Consider the following 24,621-nt stretch of genomic DNA (forward strand, 5'->3'; position numbering starts at 1 on the left):
TGAACACAGAGGTGTGTATTGGCAATTTAATACGCTGTCTGAAGCCAGTTTGATAGTGAACCTTGAAAAAAATGAATTTGGCCACACGAGGGTCACCTACCTGGGAATTGTGGTGACACAGGGGCAGCTGGCAGTGAAGCAAGCTGCAGTGCAGGCTATCGCTGACCTCCCAACCCCGACAGACAAGAGGGCCCTCAGAAGGCTCTTGGAGATGGTGGGGTACTGCAGGAAGTTTTGCAATAACTCTGCGGTCAATACCCGTCCCCCTCCTACTAAGCCCTTGCGAGAGAAAATTGAGTCGGAATGGGACGACCCTTGTTATTGTGGTCCGGGACAAAACCAAATGAGAGGTTACATTGGTCGCAATTCATCAGTGTTTTTGGCCACTATGAAGTTTGCTGAGTTGGAGCCTGGTCTAAGGGATTATTAATAACACGTGTAAAAGGAACAGAAAATGTGATGACTGTCTGTCAAGGTGTTGACAGCTTCAAATTCTCTGTATTAGCTAAATAACTGTTAAAGATGTATATTGTGTATGTATCAGATAATGTAGTCATGTTTGTAATTTTTACCTCCCGGTAAAAATCCTTAAAGGGGGGAAGTGTTACGAGAATACACATAAAATTAAGATGTTTGCTGGCCTGGGCTAGCATCAGTGGCATCAGCAGTTGGTCTGCCACCTGCCCTCAGGGGAAGGAGAGATAAGGAACAATGGAGCAGCGTCTGGAGATGTGTAATGAAGGGATGTGGGAGAGAGAGCTGTCTGGAGCGGCTCCCCCCTTTGAACCCTGAACTGTTTGAAGTGATGGACAGGCGATGCCCCAGCAGGGGGATAAAAAGGGACAGGTTCGCTAAGACAGACACACACGCCACCCGAGGTAACAAGACCCTGGAAGCGGTGCGCCTCTCACGAGTGGGTGAGAAATGCCAGACAACGACAAGGGTGGAAAGGTACGATCAGCGGGAACCCGGTGTGTGTCTGCCCTTGCCTGGGTGCCGGGTTCACTGCAGAGGATCGACCGCATCTGGAGGAGGGGTCACAGTCGGTGACCTCAGGTGACATCACCAAGGACCCACCCAAATGCTGTTTGCGAGCCATCCCGCTGGTCTGTGAGTGAAGCCGTTCTGAATGATCAGTTGTTCCCATTCTATGTCTCTCTTCCCCCACCTTGTCCATCGCCATGGCAACGATTACTGCGAACTGAACTGGACTGAACTTTGAGTCATTTTGAAATTGGTCATTTACCCCTAGACAACGATAGAGCTTGATTGATGCTGTTATCTTAATGCTGTGCACATGTGTGTTTATCATCACTGAACTGTTGCATTTATTATCCTTTCGATTACTGTGTTGCTTGTTTCTTTAATAAAACTTTCTTAGTTCTAGTACTCCAGACTCCAACTGAGTGATCCATTTCTGCTGGTTTGGCAACCCAGTTACGGGGTACGTAACAGGAACTACTAGTTATAAATTTCCACATAGTGTGGTACATGTTCATCATTTCAGCTAGTTTGGGAAACAAATGTATAGCCGGCAGCAGATTTGTCTTGATCAGCATTTTCACATCCCCTCCCTTTTGAAAGCAAATATCTAGGAAATAGGTAATCTGCAGTAAAGTATGGTGTTTATTTTGGGACTTCATCTTGCCTCTAAGATGAAGTCTGAGGAAATAACAAGCAGGAGAGACAAAGGAGAATGGGTGAATGTTGTGTACTTGGATTTTCAGAAGGCCTTTGACAAGATGCCGTACATAAGCTGCTTAGCAAAATAAGCTTCCATAGTATTACAGGAAAGATGATAGCAAGGATTGAGCATTGGCTGATTGGCAGAAGGCAAAAAGTGAGCCTTTTCTGACTGGCTGCTGGTGACTAGGGGTGTTCCATGGTGGCCAGTATTGGGACTGCCTCTTTTTACACTGTATGTCAACGATTTGGCAGACGGAATTGATGCCTTTGTGGCCAGGCTTGTGGACAATACGAAGATAGGTGGAGGGGCAGGTTGTTTTGAGGATGCAGAGAGGCTACAGGACTTAGCCAAATTAGGAAGATGGGAAAAGAAGTGGTTGATGCAATACAGTGTTGGGAAGTGTGTGGTCATGCACCTTGGTAGAAGAAATAAAAATGTAGACTATTTTCTAAATGGGGATTAAATTCAAAAATCCAATGTGCAAAGGCACTTGGGAGTCTTCGTGCAGGAATCCCTAAAGGTTAACTTGCAGATTGAATCAGTGGTGAGGAAGACAACTGAAATGTTAGCATTCATTTAGACAGGACTAGAATACGAAAACAAGGATGTAATGCTGAGGTATTATAAGGCACTGGTGAGGCCTCACTTGGGTACTGAGAGAGTTTTGGGCCCCTTATCTAAGAAAGAATGTGCTGACATTGGAGAGGGTTCAGAGAAGTTTCATGAAAATGATTATGGGACTTAAAGGCTTATCATGTGAGGAGATTTTGATGGCTTGGGGCTTGTACTCACTGGAATTTAGAAGAATGAGGGGGTATTTCATTGAAACCTATTGAATTTTGATAGAGTGGATGTGGAGAGGATGGTTCCTGTAGTGGGGAAGTTCTGGACGAGAGCACAACATCAAAATGGAGGGGCGTCCACTTAGACTGAGATAATAAGAAATTTATTTCAACAGAGGGCAGTGAACCCCAAAATAGCTGAAATTTCTTGCCATAGGCAGTTGTGAAGGCCAAGTCATTGGGTGTATTTAAGGTGAAGGTTGATTAGATTCTTGATAAATCAGGGCATGAAACGTTATGGGGCGAAGGCAGGAGAATGGGGTTGAGTGATAAATGAATCTGCTATGATGAAATGGTGGAGCAGACTGGCCCAATTCTGCTCCATTTTATTATGGTCTAAATTCCCACTGGACACGATACCCCAGTGCCACGGAGGCCACAATATCCACCTGGATTCTTCTTCAGGTACTGCTGGTGGTATTCTTCAGCCAAGTAGAAAGTCTGACCGTCCCGGATCTCAGTTGTGATTTCGGCATATCCTTTTTTATTTAACTCCTGCAATGACATGCAACAGTCAGGGCTTGTTAGATTCACATAGAAATTATCACATATGCTAACTACAGTAGACATTGTCTGTAAAAAGTATTCACCCCCCCTTGCAAGTTTTCATATTTTATTGTCTTACAACATTGAATCACAGTGGATTTAATTTGGCTTTTTTGAAAATGACAGAGTTTTTCTGTTGATCAAAGTGAAAACAGATCTCTACAAAGTGATCTGAATTAATTACAAATTTAAAACACAAAATAATTGCATAAGTATTCACCCCCTTTAATATGACACACCAAATCACCACTGGTGCAACCAAAAGCTTTTAGAAGTCACATAATTAGTTAAAAGGAGATCTGTTTCTGAAGACCTGTGTGCAGTCGAGGTGTTTTAATTGATTGTAGTAAAAATATACCTGTATCTGGAAGTTCCAACTGCTGGCCTCATGAAGACAAAAACCACTTCAAGCAACTCGCTAAAAGGTTATTGAAAAGCACAAGTCAGGAGATAGATACAAGAAAATTTCCAAGTCATTGACTTATCTATACTCCAAGGAATATTCAATCATCAAGAAATGGAAAGAATATGGCACAGCTGTAAATCTACCGAGAACAGGCCGTCCTCAAACTGAGTGACCGTGCAAGAAGGGGACAAGGGAGGGAGGCCACTAAGAGACATATGACAACTCTAGAGGAGTTACAAGCTTCAGTGGCTGAGATGGGAGAGACTGCATACACAACAACAGTTGCCCAGGTGCTTCACCTACTGCAGCTTTATGGGATAGTAGCAAAGAGAAAGCCACTGTTAGGGGAAAAAAAACTCTTGAAAGCTCGACTAGAGTTTGCCAGAAGGCATATAGGAGACTCTGGGAGGGTCAGTTGGGAGATGGTTCTATGGACTAATGAAATCAAAAATGAGCTTTTTGGCCATTAGATTGAACGCTATGTTAGGTATAAGCCAAACACTGCACATCATCAAAAACCCACCAACTCTTTTACCTCTCTTTTATTCTTTATATAACTGAAAAATCTTCCAATATCCTGCTTTATATTATTGGCTATTTTGCCCTCATATTTAATCTTTTCCCTTCTTATAGATTTTTTAGTTGTCTTTGGTTGGATTTTAAAAACTTCCCAATCATCCCAATTCCCATTCCCATGTGAAGCATGGTGGTGACTGCACCATGTTGTGGGGAAATACAGAGAAATCCTGGAGGAATACCTGATGTAGTCTGCATGAGAACTGTGACTTGGGAGAAGATTTGTTTTCCAGTAGGACCTTGTATTGCAGGAACAACTTATAGCAGACTGAAAAGCTTGAGCATGTGGAAGAGGATGTGCTGGAGCTTTTGGAAAGCATCAAGTTGGATAAGTCGCCGGGACCGGATGAGATGCACCCCAGGCTAATGTGGAAAGCAAGGGAGGAGATTAATGAGTCTCTGGCGATGATCTTTGCATCAATGAGGACGGAAGAGGTTCCGGAGGATTGGAGGGTTGCAGATGTTGTTCCCTTATTCAAGAAAGGGAGTAGAGATAGCCCAGGAAATTATAAACCAGTGAATCTTACTTCAGTGGTTGGTAAATTGACAAGAAGATCCTGAGAGGCAGGATTTATAAACATTTTGGAGAGGCATAATATGATTAGGAATAGCCAGCATAGCTTGGACAAAGGCAGGTCATGCCTTACGAGCCTGATTGAATTTTTTGAGGATGTGGCTAAACACATTGATGAAGGTAAAACAGTAGATGTAGTGTATATGGATTTTAGCAAGGCATTTGATAAGGTAACCCCATGCAAGGCTTATTGAGAAAGTAAGGAGGCATGGGATGCAAGGGGACCTTGCTTTGTGGATCCAGAACTGGCTTGCCCACAGAAGGCAAAGAGTGGTTGTAGATGGGTCATATTCTGCATGGAGGTCGGTCACCAGTGGGGTGCCTCAGGGATCTGTTCTGGGACCCCTACTCTTCGTGATTTTTATAAATGACCTGGATGAGGAAGTGGAGGGATGGGTTAGTAAATTTGCTGATGACACAAAGGTTGGGGGTGTTGTGGACAGTGTGGAGGGCTGTCAGTGGTTACAGTGGCACATTGATAGGATGTAAAACTGGGTTGAGAAGTGGCAGATGGAGTTCAACCCAGATCAGTGTGAGGTGTTCATTTTGGTAGGTCAAATATGATGGCAGAATATAGTACCAATGGTAAGACGCTTGGCAGTGTGGAGGATCAGAGGGATTTTGGGGTCTGAGACCACAGGCCACTCAAAGCTGCTATGCAGGTTGACTCTGTGGTTAAGAAGGCATACAGTGCATTGGCCTTTATCAACCGTGGGATTGAGTTTAAGAGCCAGGAGGTAATGTTGCAGCTATATAGGACCTTGGTCAGACCCCACTTGGAATACTGTGCTCAATTCTGGTTGCCTCACCACAGGAAGGACGTGGAAACCACAGAAAGGGTGCAGAGGAGATTTACAAGGATGTTGCCTGGATTGGGAAGCATGCCTTATGAATAGGTTGAGTGAACTTGGCCTTTTCTCCTTGGAGTGACGGAGGATGAGAGGTGACCTGATAGAGGTGTACAAGATGATGAGAGGAATTGATCGTGTGGATGGTCAGAGGCTTTTTCCCAGGGCTGAAATGGCTAGCATGAGAGGGCACAGTTTTAAGGTGCCTGGAAGTAGGTACGGAGGAGATGTCAGGGGTAAGTTTTTTTTTTTACACAGTGTGGTGAGTGCATGGAATGGGCTGCCGGCAGCGGTGGTGGAGGCGGAAACGATAGGGTCTTTTAAGAGACTCCTGGATGGATACATGGAGCTTAGAAAATTGGAGAGCTATGGGTAAGCCTAGGTAGTTCTAAGGTAAAGACATGTTCGGCACAGCTTTGTGGGCCGAAGGGGCTGTATTGTGCTGTAGGTTTTCTATGTTTCTATGGCAATGACCCCAAGCATAAAGGCAAACTTACACAGGAATGGCTTGAAAATAACAAAGTTAATGTCCTAGAGTGGCCAAATCAGAGTCCAGACCTCAATCCAATTGAGAATTTGTGGCTGGACTTGAAAAGGTCTGTTTACTCACGATCCCCATGCAATCTGACAGAGTTTGAGCAGTATTGTAAAGCAGAATAGGGAAAAATTGCAGTGTCCATACGTGCAAAGCTGATCCAGACCTATCCACACAGACTCAAGTCTGTAACTGCATCTACTAAATACTTAAAGGGGGTGAATAGGTATGCAATCAATTAATTTGTGTTTTATACTTGTAATTAATTTAGATGACTTTCAGAGATCTAGTATCACTTTGACAGGAAAAAGTATTTTGCTAAGTGTCAATAAACCAAATTAAATCCACTGTGATTCAACATTGTAAAACAATAAAACGTGAAAACTTCCAAGGCAGGGAAATACTTTTTAGAGGCACTGTAAATGCCATGGATATTATCACTATCCAACAAGTTTCAATTTTTAATAGCCCATTAAGTATAATAGCCACATGTTGAGATAATTTAATAAATTGAGTTACTCAACAGGGGAAATATATAATTCTGGTCACCTCTTTATAAGAAGAATGTACACTCAGTATGTTCTGCTGTTGTAGCCCTTCCACTTCAAGTTTTGTTGTATTGTGTGTTCAGAGATGCTCTTCTGTGCCGTGCTCTAACCTGTGGTTATTTGAGTTACTGTTGCCTTCCTATCAGCTTGAACTAGTCTGGCCCTTCTCTTCCGACCTTTCACATTTGCAAGGTGTTTTCACCCAGGAACTGATGCTCACTGTAAACTCTAGAGATGGTTGTCCGTGAAAACCCCAGGAGATCAGTAGTTTCTGAAATACTGAAACCACCCCACCTGGCACCAACAATCAGTCCACGGTCAAAGTCGCTTAGATCATATTTCATCCCCATTCTGACATTTAGTCTGAACAATAACTGAACCTACGTTGTCTGCATTCTTAAATGCATTGAGTAGCTGCCACATGATTGGCTGATTAGATATTTGCATAGACGAGCAGGTGTACTTATTAAAGTGTAGAAGCTTTAGAGAGTAGGAAAAGGGCATTTACCGGGATGCTACTTGGATTAGAGAATATGTTTTAAGAGTGAGCGACGGCTTTTTCCTTTACAGAGATTGAGATGAGAGGAGACTTGATAGAGGTGACTAAGACTAAGAGACGCATTAAAAGAATGAACAGCTAGCTCTATTTTCCCAGGGCAGCAATTGCCAATAACAGAGGATGTCAATTAAAGAGAAGTGTTGGAATATTTAAAGGGGATGACAGGGGTAGGGATTTTGTTTATAGAGAGTAGTGGGTGCCTGCAATGCACTGTTGGAATGGTGGTAGGGGCTGATACAATAGGGACTTTTAAAAGACTCAAGTAGTACTTGGCTACTTGGAACTGTCCTTTGTTATTCAAATAACAAGCCATGGGTAACAAAGGACATTAAGGACATCCTGAATGCTAAAAAGAGGGCGTTTAGAGATGGAAATAGGGAGGAGCTGAGGGCAACACAGAGGGACCTGAAAGCCAGGATCAGGGAGGCTAAAGACAAGTACAGGAGGAAGCTTGAGTGGAAACATGAGAGAGGTCTGGAGTGGGATGAGGACCATCACTGGGTTCCGGCAAACTAGCAACAGAGGAGCTGAAGGCAGTGTGGACAGGGCCAATGAACTTAACCTGTTCTTTAACAGATTTGACATTGTGGCCCCTGCCCATCCCCCACATGAGCCATCTATTGTCGGCCCCCAACCAACACATATTCCACTCTCCCCTCCTACCCCTCCTCACAGTCCCCCACCCTGCTCTCATGACTATACCCCTTCCCCACACGAAACCACCACGGTGGGCTTCACAGCTGAACAGGTGAGAAGACAGCTGAAACGTCTCAACCCAAGCAAGGCTGCAGGACCGGATGGTGTCAGTACCAGGGTGCTCAAAGCCTGTGCCCCTTGTGGAGTACTTCGCCATATATTCAACATGAGCCTGAGGCTCCAGAGGGTTCCTGTGCTGTGGAAGACGTCCTGCCTCGTGCCTGTGCCGAAAACGCCGCACCCCAGCGGCCTCAATGATTACAGACCGGTGGCATTGACCTCCCACATCATGAAGACCCTGGAGAGACTTGTTCTGGAGCTGCTCCGGCCTATGGTCAGGCCACACTTAGATCCCCTCCAGTTAGCCTATCAACCCCGACTAGGAGTTGAGGATGTCATCGTCTACCTACTGAACCGTGTCTACGCCCACCTGGACAAACCAGCGAGCACTATCCTGACGAAGGGTCTCGGCCTGAAACGTCGACTGTACCTCTTCCTAGAGATGCTACCTGGCCTGATGTGTTCACCAGCAACTTTGATGTGTGTTACTGTGAGGGTCATGTTTTTTGACTTCTCCAGTGCGTTCAACACCATCTGCCCTGCTCTGCTGGGGGAGAAGCTGACAGCGATGCAGGTGGATGCTTCCCTGGTGTCATGGATTCTTGATTACGTGACTGGCAGACCACATTACGTGTGCTTCCAACACTGTGTGTCCGACAGAGTGATCAGCAGCACAGGGGCTCCACAGGGGACTGTCTTGTCTCCCTTTCTCTTCACCATTTACACCTCGGACTTCAACTACTGCACAGAGTCCTGTCATCTTCAGAAGTTTTCTGATGACTCTGCCATAGTTGGATGCATCAGCAACGGAGAATGAGGCTGAGTACAGGGCTACGGTAGGAAACTTTGTCACATGGTGTGAGCAGAATTATCTGCAGCTTAATGTGAAAAAGACTAAGGAGCTGGTGGTTGACCTGAGGAGAGCTAAGGTACTGGTGACCCCGGTCTCCATCCAGGGGGTCAATGTGGACATGGTGGAGGATTACAAATACCTGGGGATACAAATTGACAATAAACTGGACTGGTCAAAGAACACTGAGGCTGTCTACAAGAAGGGTCAGAGCTGTCTCTATTTCCTGAGGAGACGGAGATCCTTTAACATCTGCCGGATGATGCTGAGGATGTTCTACGAGTCTGTGGGGGCCAGTGCGATCATGTTTGCTGTTGTGTGCTGGGGCAGCAGGCTGAGGATAGCAGACACCAGCAGAATCAACAAACTCATTCGTAAGGCCAGTGATGTTGTGGAGATGGAACTGGACTCTCTGACGGTGATGTCTGAAAAGAGGATGCTGTCCAAGTTGCATGCCATCTTGGACAATGTCTCCCATCCACTACATAATGTACTGGTTGGGCACAGGAGTACATTCAGCCAGAGACTCATTCTACCGAGATGCAATACAGAGCGCCATAGGAAGTCATTCCTGCCTGTGGCTATCAAACTTTACAACTCCTCCCTTGGAGGGTCAGACACCCTGAGCCAATAGGCTGGTCCTGGACTTATTTCATAATTTACTGGCATAATTTACATACTACTATTTAACTATTTGTGGTTTTATTACTATTTAATTATTTATGGTGCAACTGTAACAAAAACCAATTTCCCCCGGGATCAATAAAGCATGACTATAAGAAAAGTGAATGGTTATGGGCTGCGTAGAAGGCAATTTATATTTGTCTGCACAACATTGCGGGCCGAATGGCGCGTGGAGAGCTGTACAGTTCTATGTTCAACAATGTATAGGAATAGCAGTATACCATACAACACTCAAACCATTCAGTAAGATAAAGCTGATTGAATCTTTCACCTCCATATTCCTGCCCAGTCCCCATAATATTGTTCCATTGCAGACTAAGAACTTAACTCAGCATTAAACATGTTTTTAAAATGTAGCATCCACATTCTGAGATGAAAAATGTCAGAGATTCACAAAGAAGACATTGTTTTTCATTTAGGTCTCAAGTGGCTGATAGAGATAAGTATTTGTTGGGGTAGGATAGATATTAAAGAATACAAAGGTACAAAGTACATTTATTATCAAAATATGTATGCTATCTGTCAAGCTTACAAAGCAAGACGCATTGCTGAAGCACAACATAAGCGCGAGCTGCGCCAGTCCAGAGCCACCAGCGCAACAACTGCAGTGCCTACACACGGCTGCCCAACATGTGCCAGGACATTCCGTGCCCGAATTGGCCTGACCAGTCATCTTCGGACACACCGTATCCAGTCTCAAAGTGATTAATGGTGTTGAGGTCTTGATGGACGAACCATGAATGTATACTATATACAACCTTGAGATTCGTCTTAGAAACATAGAAAACCTACAGCACAATACAGGCCCTTCGGCCCACAAAGTTGTGCCGAACACGTCCCTACCTTAGAAATTACCAGGCTTGCCCATAGCCCTCTATTTTACTAAGCTCTATGTAACTAAATGTCTCTTAAAAGACTCTATTGTACCTGCTCCACCACCGTTGCCGGCAGCCCATTCCACACACTAAACAGGCAGTCACAAAACAAAGAAACCCAATAGAACGAGCAACACACATCAAAGTTGCTGGTGAACGCAGCAGGCCAAGCAGCATCTATAGGAAGAGGCGCAGTCGACGTTTCAGGCCGAGACCCTTCGTCAGGACTAACTGAAGGAAGATTGAGTAAGGGAATTTGAAAGCTGGAGGGGGAGGGGGAGATGCAAAATGATAGGAGAAGACAGGAGGGGGAGGGATAGAGCCGAGAGCTGGACAGGTGATAGGCAAAAGGGGATACGAGAGGATCATGGGACAGGAGGTCCGGGAAGAAAGACAAGGGGGGGAGGGTGACCCAGAGGATGGGCAAGAGGTATATTCGGAGGGACAGAGGGAGAAAAAGGAGAGTGAGAGAAAGAATGTGTGCATAAAAATGAGTAACAGATGGGGTACGAGGGGGAGGTGGGGCCTAGCAGAAGTTAGAGAAGTCAATGTTCATGCCATCAGGTTGGAGGCTACCCAGACGGAATATAAGGTGTTGTTCCTCCAACCTGAGTGTGGCTTCATCTTTACAGTAGAGGAGGCCGTGGATAGACATGTCAGAATGGGAATGGGATGTGGAATTAAAATGTGTGGCCACTGGGAGATCCTGCTAACCCAATAGAATCCATTTTTTAAAAAAAGACTGAACACCCAATGTGCAGAAAAAAAACAAATCGTGCAAACAATAAAAGTAAGCAAATAACAGTTAGACCTAAAGCTCACAAAAGTGATTCCACAGCCACGAAGCCAGTTTAGTGCAGAGACGAGCAAACCTTGCGGAGGAGTGAGTTGAACACCAGGCTGTCCCACCAGCTCTGCCGCCTCAGTTTGGCTGATACCTGTACCAACCTTTCCAATCTGGCCCGGCACTTAAATCAGCCAAACAGCAAGTAGTTTCTCACCCTCGGGCCTGTTCCATGCTGCCTCAACTCTGTCTCCCCTCAGCTCTGCTGCTGTGAATCGCCTTCAAGTCCGCTTCAGCAATGGCCAAACACTGGCTCATTCCCCGCTCTCAGCCCTAGGCCCTGCCACCTTGATTTGGCCCGTACATGCCACACCGCAACCATCCTGCACCTTCACAGACTTCAGTTCACACTGCAAAAATCCCCGGTCATACAGGTGGTTCAAAAGCTCAACTTCGAAAGGGAAGTTACAGGCTAATGATTGCAGTGATTGTTTCTCAGAACGAGTGATTGATAAAGTTGTTGATAGATTTGTTTGTCTCCAGCAAGTCGTTGCTGTGCTACACCAGCACTCTCTTAAAGCAGATGACAGAACCTGACATGATATTAAATATGGCATGGGAAGTAGGATTAAATATTGAAAGAATCCAACACTGAAAGAACAGTAGAGTAGGTTTGATTGGTCAAAGAGATTATTTTGACCCTAGTTTTAGGTGCAATTTGGTTGAAGTTAGGATAAGGTATGAGTAAGAAGTCACTGGTCACAGGAAAGAGAATTACAAGATTTTTAGAATGCAGGAAAGGATGATTTAGAAAACTATAAAGATACCAACAGCATGAGAGTTAACTAGCAAGTAGCAAAATAAAAGAAGGTAAAAAAAAAATGTTTGTCCCTTAAAGAATGAGACTGAATTAGAATCAGATTTGCCATCATTGATGAATGTCACGAAACTTGTGGTAGAAGTGCTACAAGGCTGAGAGGTGAGGTGAGCCAGTGGGACTGCGCCCATTGTAGACCTGTTGTGGTAGTAGGCAAACTGCAACACATCTAGGCTCTTGCTCAGACCAAAGTTAATCTTACCCATGGCCAAACTCTTAAAGCACTTCGTCACAGTTACTGTGAGTGCTACCAGGCAACAGTCATTGAGGTAACTCACTCTCTTCTCCTTGTGCACCCGCATGATTGGTGTCCTGTTGAAGCAGTGAGGGACAGAAGAACAGCAGTGGACTACTTGAAGAAAGACCAATGACAATAAATTTAAAGCCAAGTCCTCCTTAGGCACATGGCAACACTCTAACAATATTATACTTGCATAAACACTCAGTGACCACTTTATTAGGTACACCTTTACACCCACTCATTAATACAATTAATTAATTGGCCAATCATGTGGCTGCAACTCAATGTATAAAAGCATGCAGGCATGGTCAAGAGGTTCAGTTTTCAGCCCAAACATCAGAATGGGGAAGAAATGTGAGTTAAGTGACTTTGACCACGGAATGTTTGTTGGTGCCAGATGGGGTAGTTTGAGTGTCTCAGAAACCACTGATCTCCTGGGATTTTTCATTCACAACAGTCTCTGGAGTTTACAGAGAATGGGGTAAATTCCAAAAAAAATCCAGTGAGCAGCAGTTCTGTGGGCAAATACATGTTGCTAATGAGAGGTCAGAGGAAAATGGCCAGAGTGGTTCGTGCTGTCAGGAAGGCGACAGTAACTCATATAAACACACATTACAAAGGGCTGAGGATTATTTTGGAACGCACAACATGTCATACCTTGAAGTGGATAACCTGCAGCAGCAGAAGACCAGGAGCATATGCTCAGTGGCCACTTTACTAAGTACAGAAATTACAGCCTTATAGGTGTAGAACAGAACTTTCAACTTACATAGACATAGAAACATAGAAAACATTCAGTATGATCCAACTCAGAACCCTGTACCAGCCTTCCCTCCATACCCCCTGATCCCTTTAGCCACAAGGGCCATATCTAACTTCCTCTTAAATATAGCCAATGAACTGGCCTCAACTGTTTCCTGTGGCAGAGAATTCCACAGATTCACCACTCTCTGTGTGAAGAAGTTTTTCCTAAACCCGGTCCTAAAAGGCTTCCCCTTTATCCTCAAACTGTGACCCCTCGTTCTGGACTTCCCCAACATCGGGAACAATCTTCCTGCATCTAGCCTGTCCAATCCCTTTAGGATTTTATACGTTTCAATCAGATCTCCCCCTCAATCTTCTAAATTCCAACGAGTAAATACTCCTGGTGATATGAAACAAAATAATAGCAACAATTAGAGTAAAAAGAAAAAAAGTTATATTTCAGGTCCAGGACCCTTTATCAAAACTGGGAAAAAGAGATAACAAAATTTGTTTCTCTTTCCAGACATGCTGATTGACTTGCTAGCTTTTCTAACATTTTCCGATTTTAGTTCAGCTTTCCAGCATCACCAGCACTGTTGGTTTTCAGCCACATTCATAGTATATTTCTGCTTCCTTCACTTTTCTGTTTGTTCGAGTGAACTTGCACTATTGATCTTGCATTTATACACAATAGGTGACGATGGAACTGAAGATCCAATGGGATCTAAAATGAAATGCTAATTTCATATCACCTTTCTGCATATCCTAACCAGACCAATTTCACTCTTGCTTGTCCTGAAGGCATATCATTATAGGATGTAATCTCTTCTATTGACTTCAGACAGCTCCCTTTCAAATTAGTAACACACATCAAAGAAAAATTCTGCAAAACCTGGAAACTGAAAATATAAAAATAGAAAATGCTGGAAATACTCAAAATCTGTGGAGGGGACGTGTATGATTTCAGCCTCAGTTGCTCACAACATTAAACTTTATAAAGGCTTTAGTTGATGCCCTTTTTTGGACAGTCATCTCAGCTGGTGTCATCACAAGCTTAGGTCAGTATAACGTCTGTTATTACCAATAAAACACACAAAAGAAACTAAAGTTGGTACTTTCAAGTGTTCATTGTTCGTTACTGAGCCACTGTCTCAAAACACCGTAGAAAGGGCAAACTGGAACAGAATTCGCACAGTGGAAACATTCCACAACATCAAAATCCAAAGACCTCGGTCCCAGTTTACTAAGCAGTACGTAGTTTGGTACTCAAAATTATGGTACCTTGTCCTCATTTCCTGATGCCAAGCTCAAGAGATTGAGCACAATTCTGAGCAGACTTGTGACTGGTCCTTTGACAGGCATCTTGCCTTGGTTCATTGGCAACACTCCAGGACTCAGGACTCTTAAAGTGGCAGGTGAAGTGGTGGTGGACTGCAGTGGGTCAGTAGAATGAGAGAGTAGAGGCACTCAAGGATGTAGGAAGGCCCAGAAGTTCCTACATCCTCGAGCCCCTCCACCCTATGCTACGGGATTAATACCATGATGTGCCAGAAATGCTCTGTATCTTCCTTCCCCCCGCCAGACAATGGGGTTTAAGTTCCCCTTCATGCAAAGGACTATTTCATGGGGATGATGTCAGCCCATATACAATGTTGACAGGTACAGCAAGTCTCCAGTCAAAATTTACGATTAGCATGACTCAACCCAGAAACAACTGCAAATGAAGTTTTACATTGCTCAACCCTGAGGAAGAATACATACTATCTAATTACTAGGCATACTTATCTAAAAATTCATTAACTTTTATCTTCCATAAACTATAAGCCCAACAAAAGACTTCAAAAACGCGATGGTTTCCTTAGCAATTACCAGTGAAACACTTCATGCCATAGCTCTTGGTGTGCAGTTGGATGGCAGAAAACTATGTACAGTTACTGTAAATAAGCTGACTGACAAAGGGATTTTTTTATAGAGCAAATTCTTCACAGGAACAGACAATAAAACTGTAGGAACTGGGAAAACAAACCTCATGAAAGATGACATCACGACCACTGCTCAAAATGGATCAATAAACCACTGTTGTTTGAACAAGAGAATTAAAAATACTTAGAGCTACAGTACAAAATGGAAGTGAAACTGCATTAATTGGATAACATTCAGTTTAATTACTATATTTAAAAATTTTAATTAAATAGCACACGATCAATCTTGTTAATCTCACTTAAATTCAGGAGCAAGAAGTGAAGAAGTCTCTCAGGCAGGATGGAGATAAATGTGCCTTATCTTCAAAATGGAGTTCTCAGTGTTTAAAATTTCAAAAGATTCTGGAGGTCACATTTTCACGGATTTCTTTTTCAGCAACAATTAGTGTTCAGAACAAAAGTGAATAATAATAATAATGTATTTTGAAATTAAGTAGCCAAGTGATAAAATAACAATTAAGAGAATGTGCAGAAATAAAGCAGAGTACAGTATTATTGTCAGATTCACTTATTTATCACAAGTACATTGAAACATACAATGAAAAGCGTTCTTTGCATAAACAACCAACACACTGAAGGCTGTGTTGGGGGCAGCCCGCAAGAGTTGCCACATGTTCCAGTGCCAACATAGTATGCCCACAATGTTCCACAGAACAACCTTAGCAGCAAAAGCAGCAAACCCCACCCCATTCCCACCTTCTCACACACCCAGACAAGCCTCAAGGCCTTATCTCCAGATTCTCAGACTTGCAGACATTGAGCTTCCAACAAAATATCACTTTTATAAGAAGTGAATAAAAACCAGATCATAGCAAAGTAGATGTACGAATGCAAGATCTTTAGCTGTTAGATCCCTTAAGTTATCAACTCTCTGCTTTTACAAAGAACACATGGTTGTTTGGTCACTGCTAAAATGGAAGTATGAATCCAATAAAACCTGTCCAAGCAAGATGGGTATTGGAAACCCTGCCTGAGCTAGGATGACCTTCAAGGTCAGGAAGTCCAGATGCATGGTGATCAAAAAGGGCAAGGTGACTGGCAAGTTCCATCTTCAAGTATAGGGAGAAGTCATTCCATCCATACAGGACAACCCAGTTAAGTGTCTGGGAAAGTGGTTTAATGTTTCAACGACGGTCAGTGCCAATGTCACCGACACTGTAAAGCAGACTGAAGACTGGCTGAAGAAGATCAACAATACCTGACTCCCTGGTAAACTTAAGACAAGGCTGTGCTAACACGGCCTTCTACCAAGGTTGCTCAGTGTACGAGATCCCCATGACCACTGTAGAAGGCATCGAGAGGAAAGTCAACAAGTACTTGCAGAGGTGGCTGGGGATCCCCCCAAGTTTTTCTTCAGTGGGGCTCTACATAAGATCAGGCCAGCAATAGCTCCCATTGTCATCGGTAGTGGAGGAGTTCAAGGTGGCAAAGTATAGAGTTGTGTTAACACTGAGGGGCTCTGATGACAAACTAATAATTTAAGCAGGAGTCACAACAAGATTGGGCTGAAAGTGGACCACTAACTTGGCCATAGATGAGGCAGTGAGAGCCCTGCAATTGACAGACATCACCAGCAACCCATTCCTGGGACGGCAAGGCCTCGGCTCTGCACACGTCCAGTGAAGGGGGAGTGGAAGTGCAAGGGATAAGCATGATATAGTCCAGGCAGAGGTACGGAACTGCGAGGACAGAAGGCAGGTATTGAAGGTAGTGGAGCCGAGGTCACAAGGCACCTGGATAAAATGGGATCTTCCCAAGCGCAAGATCACTTGGGCAGAGCTTTGGAGACTGGAGCCCTTCTGCATTTCCTTCCTCCTGCGGTCTGTGTTTGACACTCTCCCTACACCACCACAACAACACACATGGGGGATGAGAGAGGACCCTAACTGCAAGGTTTGTGGTCAGCGGGGTTCACTAACACAGATACTGGAAGGATGCAAAACAGCTTTAACACAAGGAGGGTAAAGGTGACACCATGACAAGTTCCTCCTGTCCCTTCCTGACACACTGGGGTGGGAGAGGCGTAAAAAGAGACCAGCTGGCAGAGAGGCAAACAGGGCAGTCATTGTCATCAAGGAGAGGGCCACACCAGTCATATCAACGAGGCCAAAATCCAATCTGCTGCAAAGTGCCAGATGAGTGTTGATGTGGAAGGAAGCTGCAGTTCCTGGAGGTGGTGCAAACCGCACTTTGACCAGACATCGTACTGTGGTCCACTGAAGATGAGAAAATCCTCCTGGTGGAGCTCACAGTACCATGGGAGGAAGGATGTGACTAGAGTCATGACAGAAAGGGCCTGAGGTACTGATCTTTAGTCCAGGAGTGCGGGGACAAAGGATGGCAGGCGTGTCTATTCCCCGTGGAGATGAGCTGTAGAGGGATCCCAGCAAGGTTGGCATGGAGGTTGCTGTCTGTGCTGGGCCTTGATGAAAAGATCAAGATCCAAGCAGCTCCCAGGATGGGGGAGGAAGCAGAAAGAGCCTCTTGCTGGAGAGGGAGCAGGTGAGGGGAGTTGAGCTGGAAGTCAGGAGCGGATGGGCAGTGACTCGACCACCATTGCTGACCTGCTAACTGGGGAGTGTAGTGGTTAAAGGTCAAAACACTATGAAGGTTGGGCACCACCTGACAACATCTGCTCCTGGCCAAAGGCTGCGGTTACCTCATCAGGAAACTGAAGACAGCACGTCAAGGACCGTTGATATGTAAGCAAGAAAGCAAAGGTGAATATTCCCGTATTTATTAATTTGAGTCCCAAAAATCAAACTAATTCCAGCAGATGGATGTTTGTCCATATTATAGTAAAAGAAATCCTCATCAAACCATGAATAAGTCAGGCACTTATTGCAAATTGGTGACCAATCAACACAAAAGTAATATTACACATCACTGACTCCTCCAGGATTAATTTCTTTCCACTTATCTACATGGACATTTGTGCACAATAAATGCATTTCTCAAACATAAACAGGGATAAAAGGGAAGTTGGATAACTGAATTGTCCAAATTAGGATAATTTGGAAATACTCCCAAAACAATGCTTTTGAAAAGCCAGATTCCAATACACTTATTCAGAAGCTTTTTAGAAAATGAATTTACATGAAAATCACTGCTTTTGGGTACGTCTAAAATTAATTTAGTTCAACAAAATTTCTTTAGGTTTTTTTTGCCAATTCAATTAACAATCTAAAGACTTGTAACTTTTCTCTTAGAGTCATAGATCAGTACAGCACAGAAACAGGCCCTTCAGCCCATTATTCAGCCAAACTATTATTCTGCCTAGACCCATCAACCTGCACCTGGACCACAAATCCCCTCATATTCCCCTTGAACATTTCACCTTTCACCCTTAACCATGATCTATAGTTCTAGTTTCACCCAACCTCAGTGGGAAAAAGCTTGCTTGCATTTACGCTATCTATAACCTTCATAATTTTGTATACCTCTATCAAATCTCCATTCATTCCCCTATGCTACAGGGAATGAAGTTCTAATCTATTCAACCTTTCCCCGTAACTCAGATCCCCAAGTCCTGGCAGTACCTTTGTAAATTTTCTCTGAACACTTTCAATCTATTGACACCTTTCCTGCGGACAGCTGACTTGTAACACCCCAAATTAGGCCACACCAATGTCTTATAGATCTTCAACATATATCCCAACTCCTATACTCAATACTTTGACTTACGAAGGCCAAAGTAGCAAGAGCTTCCCTTACAACCATACCTGTGACACCACTGTCAAGGAATTATGGATACATATCCCCAGATACTTCCATCCACCACACTCTTCAGTGCCCTACCGCTCACCATGTAAGTCCTACCTTGGTTTGTCCTCCCAATGTGCAACCTCACATTTGTCTGCATTAAATTCCATCTGCCAGATTTCCGCCCATTTTTCCAGCTGGACCAGATCCAGCTGCAAGTTTCACTGCCCACGACACCCCCAATCTTGTTGCCCTCCGCAAATTTGCTGATACAGTGAACCACATTATCATTCAGATCACTGATATAAATGAGAAGCAACAACAGACCCAGCGCCAAGTCCTGCGTCACGTCACCTGTCCGAGACCACACGCTGGCTTCTCCCGTGAAGCCGATGTCTAATCCAATTTACTGCCTCATCTTCAATGCCAAGCCACTGAACCTTTCTGACCAATCTCCCACATGGAACCTTGTCAACGGCTTCGCTAAAGACCACATAGACACATCCACTGCCTTCATCAATTTTCCTAGTAACTTCCTTCAAAAACTCTGTAAGATTGGTTAGAGATGAACTACCATGCACAAAGACATGTTGACTATCACATATCAGTCCCTGTCCATCCAAATACTTAATATTTGGAGTCTTAGAATACTTTCAATAATTTACCCACTACTGATGTCAGGCTCACTGGCTATAATTTCCTGGCTTATTTTTAGAGATTTTCTTAAACAATGGAACTACATTGGCTATTCTCCAGTCCAAGTGGTTAAGGCACGTGGCCAAGTGGTTAAAGTCTCGGTCTAGTGATCTGACGGTCACTAGTTCGAGCCTCAGCTGAGGCAGAATGTTGTGTCCTTGAGCAAGGCACTTAACCACACATTGCTCTGCGACGACACTGGTGCCAAGCTGTATTGGCCCTAGTGCCCTTCCCTTGGACAACATCGGTGGCGTGGAGAGGGGAGACCCCCAGCATGGGCAAATGCCGGTCTTCCATACAACCTTGCCCAGACCTGCGCCCTGGAAACCTTCCAAGGCGCAAATCCATGGTCTCACGAGACTAACGGATGCCTAGAATTCTCCAGTCCTCTGGCACCTCACCTGTGGCCAATGATGTTTTAAATACTTCCACTAATTTCTGCACTAGCCTCCCACTGAGTCCGGGGGAATACTTTGTCAGGCCCCGGAGATTTACCCATCTTACTTTACCTCAAGACAGCAAATACCTCCTCCTCTGTAATCTGTATACAGTCCATGACCTCACTGCTGCTTTGCCTCACTTCTTGCTTTTGAAGATCTCCTCAATGCTGGGGAGGCAAGTGCTCATGATGGAGTTGGCTGAGTTTATAGCTTTCTGCAGCCTTTTCCATTCCTGTGCATATCAGATGGAGCGGTGTCTGCACAGATCAGGCAACTGGTTAGAATGCTCTCCACGGTACATCTGCAGAAATTTGTGAGTCTTTGGGGATACTCCAAGTCTTCTCAAAATTCTAAAGAAATGTCGTCACTGTTGTGTCTTCTTTGTAATTGCATCAATGTGTTGGGCCCAAGATAGACCTTCAGAGATGTTGACAGCCAGGAATTTGAAGCTGTTCACCCTTTCCACTGCTGATCACTCAATGAGGACTGGTGTGTGTTCCCTCAAATTCCCCCTCATGAAGTCCATAATCAATTCCTTGGTCTCACTGACATCGCGTGTAAGGTTGTTGTTGGGATACCAGTTAACCTATCTCACCCCTGTACGCCTCTTCATCACCATCTGAAATTCTGTGCACATTAGTTGTTTCACTGGCAAATTTATCAATGGTGTTTCAGTAGAAAATAACCTGTCCCAATCCACACTTGCCAGACACTTTCTGATATCATCACAATTGGCCGTTCTCCAATTTTGAATCTGAACCCGAGGACCAGACCATATGGAGGACCGTCTCCATAATTATCTTGAAACTAATGGTGTAATGATCACTGGATGCAAACTGTTCCCCTCCACAAAGCTGACGTTGTCTAAGATGTTTATGAGACCTAATTTGGAGTATTGTGTTTAGTTTGGCTCACCTACCCACAGAAAAGATGGAAACAAGGTTGAAAGAGTACAAAGAATATTTACAAGGGTGTTGCCGGGTCTGGAGGCCTGAGTTCCATCTATCCCAGTAAGCCCTTTATAGAATGCGAGTCCCAGTTAATATGTGGAAATTTAAAATTACTGATTATCACAAACTTGTGTTCTCCAAAGGAACTGTGGCACATAGAATATCCCAACTGTCCCTGCTTGATTATTTTAAAATCTATCTCCTGCTACACATAATCCAATGTATCCAAGGGAAATGTGGGATGCAAAATGTCCTGACTGCTCAAGTTCGCTCCTTTTTATTTACTTTTTCTGAAACGTGGATATTGTTGCTGAAGTCAACATTTACAGTGCGTCACTATTTCTCACACAGAGGGTGGAAGGTACGTGGAATGAACTGCTAGAGGAAATGATACAGGTGGGTACAGTAACACTGTTCAAAACACGTTTAGTCCAGTACATGGACAGGAAAGGTTTAGAGGAATAAGGGTGAAACACAGGCAAAGACTGGTTAAGGTGGGCACCTTGGTCAGCATGAATGGGTTGAGCTGAAAGGTCTGCTTTCATGTTGCATAAGTCTGACTCTAAAATTATGATCATGAACTGAGGAACCACAATGGCGTTGTTGGAGGCTAGATCAGGCAATGATTGCAGGTTAACTTTCCCTGAACTACAGTATGAACCAGATCAGATTTATAGCAACTCAGTAATTCCATAGTTATCATTTATGGAACCTATTCATATTCTCAATCATAAAATGTCAAACATAGCTACATCCAAGTAGCCATGTGTCAGCAAGACAATTTTTCTGATAAAGGTTGTATGCCCAAAATGTTAACTCTGTTGCTCTCTCCGCGGATGCTGCCTGACCTGCTGAGTACGTCCAGCACCTTCTGTTCTTCATTTTTCTTTTTAGCATCAACAATGTTTTGCTCCTTAAAGATTTTTTTTGTCTACTCAGACTTACTGTAACTTGGACTTTGTCTGTAACAGTTTCTCAAGTTAATCAGACTACACACGGTCACACAGGCTGTTCAGAAGAAAGCATTCAGATCAAAACTGACCTTAAATAAGCTCTGCCTCTTATCAAGAGATCATTCTTTGGCCCACGACTCTTAAGTTCAAGTTCAAGGACACATTTGAGAAAATGAGCTCGAGATTTTAGGACACTGCCCTGGAGGCCTTAATAAACAAAGTGCATCTTCAAATGTCACAAATGCCGGCAACGGTGGTGGAGTCGGATACGATAGGGTCTTTTAAGAGACTTTTGGATAGGTACACGGAGCTTAGAAAAATAGAGGGCTATGGGTAAGCCTAGTAGTTTCTAAGGTAGGGACATGTTCTGCACAACTTTGTGGGCTGAAGGGCCCATATTGTGCTGTAGGTTTTCTATGTTTCTTTCACCCAACTGTACGACCAGTAACAGACATTGTTCAACGTATTATCCCAAATAACCGACCGACAGTTTCTATAAATCACAACAAATATTCATATGCTCCACCTGACCATACCTTGCCATTGTTACAAGGGTGCACCCATGTCTCACAGCTTGGGTAGAAGACCAAGTATTCAGCTTAATGGCCACATTATTCTGACATTCAAACACCATCGTTCCCTCAGTTCCAATCAACAAGCTTTAAAACCTGGGCCTCTGTACCTCCCTCTGCAACTGGATCCATAATTAACTCAACAGGAATCCACGGTCAGCGAGGATAGAAAATAACACCTCCCTTTTGTTAACAATGCTACACCTCAAGGATTGGTCTCGGCCTACTGCTCTACTCTCTCTATACTCATGACTGTGTGGATTGGCACAGCTCAAATACCATCTATAAATTTGCCAAATCTACATATGTTGAGCAGAGCAAATAATACTTCAGACAACAGTTTCAATAGGCAAATGACTTTTGAAAAAAATACAATTTAGCTTCCATTAATAAAGAAAAGGAAGGAGATCAAAAGCTGAGATACTTTAAAGTGATACTGTAATAGAAAAGATGTATTTGATATATAAGAGATGATAAAAGAGACACAAGTCTTGGAAAATTAGAGGTTTGGAGAAATAATCTTGAACAAAAGTACTAAAATCAATTTTAACACGGGAAATTAAAATCTCTAAAATTCATTGATAATCTATGGAATTTTCCAGTTTGTGAAAATAGGGTTAATATTGAAGTCTTTTCAATCTAATGGGAATTAGAATGTGTTTTGGTACATAATTCATTCACACTGAAAGGCTATTGTCAGTACAAGTATTATCATCATTTTCCTGTAATGTGTAAGCATTTTCATATTTATTGATAGTTTACAATGGTGCCACAGTGTAAAAAAGACTCATTGGGACAGCCCTTGGTCGTACTCCCTAACATCAGTAACTCGCAGAGAAACATGGATAATAAATTTCATATAAACGTAGGGAGGACAGTTACCAATTATTAAAGCTCAAATTTCAGATAAAATGTGAAGAATAAAATATTTGCTAATAATGTTAGGGAACAAATTGCACATGATAGATTCTGCAACATAAACTGATAACATACCCAATCTGTACTGAATCATGTCTGGTAAATGTGACATCACCTCATCGGGTGGTTGAGTTGGCAGATGCTATTGACAGGTGTCCGTAAATTGTTCTGTTGACAGGCAGATGGTAATAAAATTAGTTTACTGCCAAGTGTTTGCTTGTGACAGGTTTTCCTCTTCACACATCTGTAGATGGCCGCATTTGACTAGAATGCTTCTTAATGATGCGTACTTCATTTTAATTTCTTTTTCTCTTAATCCTAAAATGTAATCTTCCCAACGGAGTGTAGATGAAAATTTAGAGCTTTAGGTTCATGGGATAATATAGACAAGGTTCTAAACAATTTTTCCTCCCAGTTTTCTTCCATATCATTGAGGTATGGGACTATAACTACCTACAATGGTATATCTCATTTAATTGTCCACTATACCTCTGAATCAAGCTGCAAGCATGTACAGTTTTCCTTAATGTGTTGACCATTGTAGCCACACTCTATCCTGACACATGAATTTTCAAGCAACGATTACAGGTTTTGGATGAAGAGCTGATTATCCGATTAGCCTATTTTAAGTGCTACTACTCCTGCTGAGATCAGCTAACAGAATGAACCTGGAGCTGCTTTGTATGCATAACTCAATAGATTTCTAGATATTTGTGTTAGCCAAATTGAAAATTTTACACCAAATGAATAAAACACGCTACTATGGTGATTTAAATCCTTGCCCCTTGGAGAAGCAGACAGAGTAACTGCAATATATGACAATCTGTCAAGTCACATGCTATCAATTGTTAGTTTGCCAGTTAATTAAAAAAATATATAATTATCTGGTACAATGAAACTGATGATTAAACAGTAATATTTAGAGTGATATGACCTATTAGTTCATAAGATATGACAGATAACTTCATAGAAATGAACAATGGGTTGTGACATAAAAGGAACAGTAGAGATCATCACAATGTTCCAGACTTCCTGAGTACATGGTGTGTGAAACATACAAATTAGGGCTACATTTACAAGATACTTAGACAGGCAATACATGAAATAGTAAAGACTGAGTGTGAGCAAATGGGATTAGTATAACCATATAACATATAACAATTACAGCACGGAAACAGGCCATTTCGGCCCTTCTAGTCCATGCCGAACTCCTACTCTCACCTAGTCCCACTGACCTGCACTCGGTCCATAACCCTCCATTCCCTTCCTGTCCATATATCTATCCAATTTAGCTTTAAATGACAACATCGAACCTGCCTCAACCACTTCTGCTGGAAGCTCGTTCCACACAGCTACCACTCTCTGAGTAAAAAAGTTCCCCCTCATGTTACCCCTAAACTTTTGTCCTTTAACTCCCAACTCATGTCCTCTTGTTTGAATCTCCCCCACTCTCAATGGAAAAAGCCTATCCACGTC

General features: G+C 43.3%; 1 protein-coding gene across 4 annotated transcripts in view; it reads right to left on the reverse strand.

Annotated features, from left to right (window-relative positions):
- Positions 1–587: 587 nt before the first annotated feature.
- Positions 588–24,621, reverse strand: part of msraa (methionine sulfoxide reductase Aa) — a 358,153-nt gene continuing 334,119 nt past the window's right edge. Inside the window, exon 5 of one of the 4 annotated variants that reach the window (XM_063035622.1) lies at positions 588–3,024. In XM_063035622.1, coding sequence (XP_062891692.1) covers positions 2,866–3,024 — 159 coding nt within the window. In that variant the 3' untranslated portion in view covers positions 588–2,865. Of the gene's footprint in view, positions 3,025–12,193; positions 12,260–24,621 lie in introns of those variants that run through there. The other 3 variants (XM_063035623.1, XM_063035614.1, XM_063035629.1) reach the window with 3 other exon arrangements.

This window comes from Mobula hypostoma, chromosome 2, assembly GCF_963921235.1.
Source record: "Mobula hypostoma chromosome 2, sMobHyp1.1, whole genome shotgun sequence".
NCBI lineage: Eukaryota > Metazoa > Chordata > Chondrichthyes > Myliobatiformes > Myliobatidae > Mobula > Mobula hypostoma.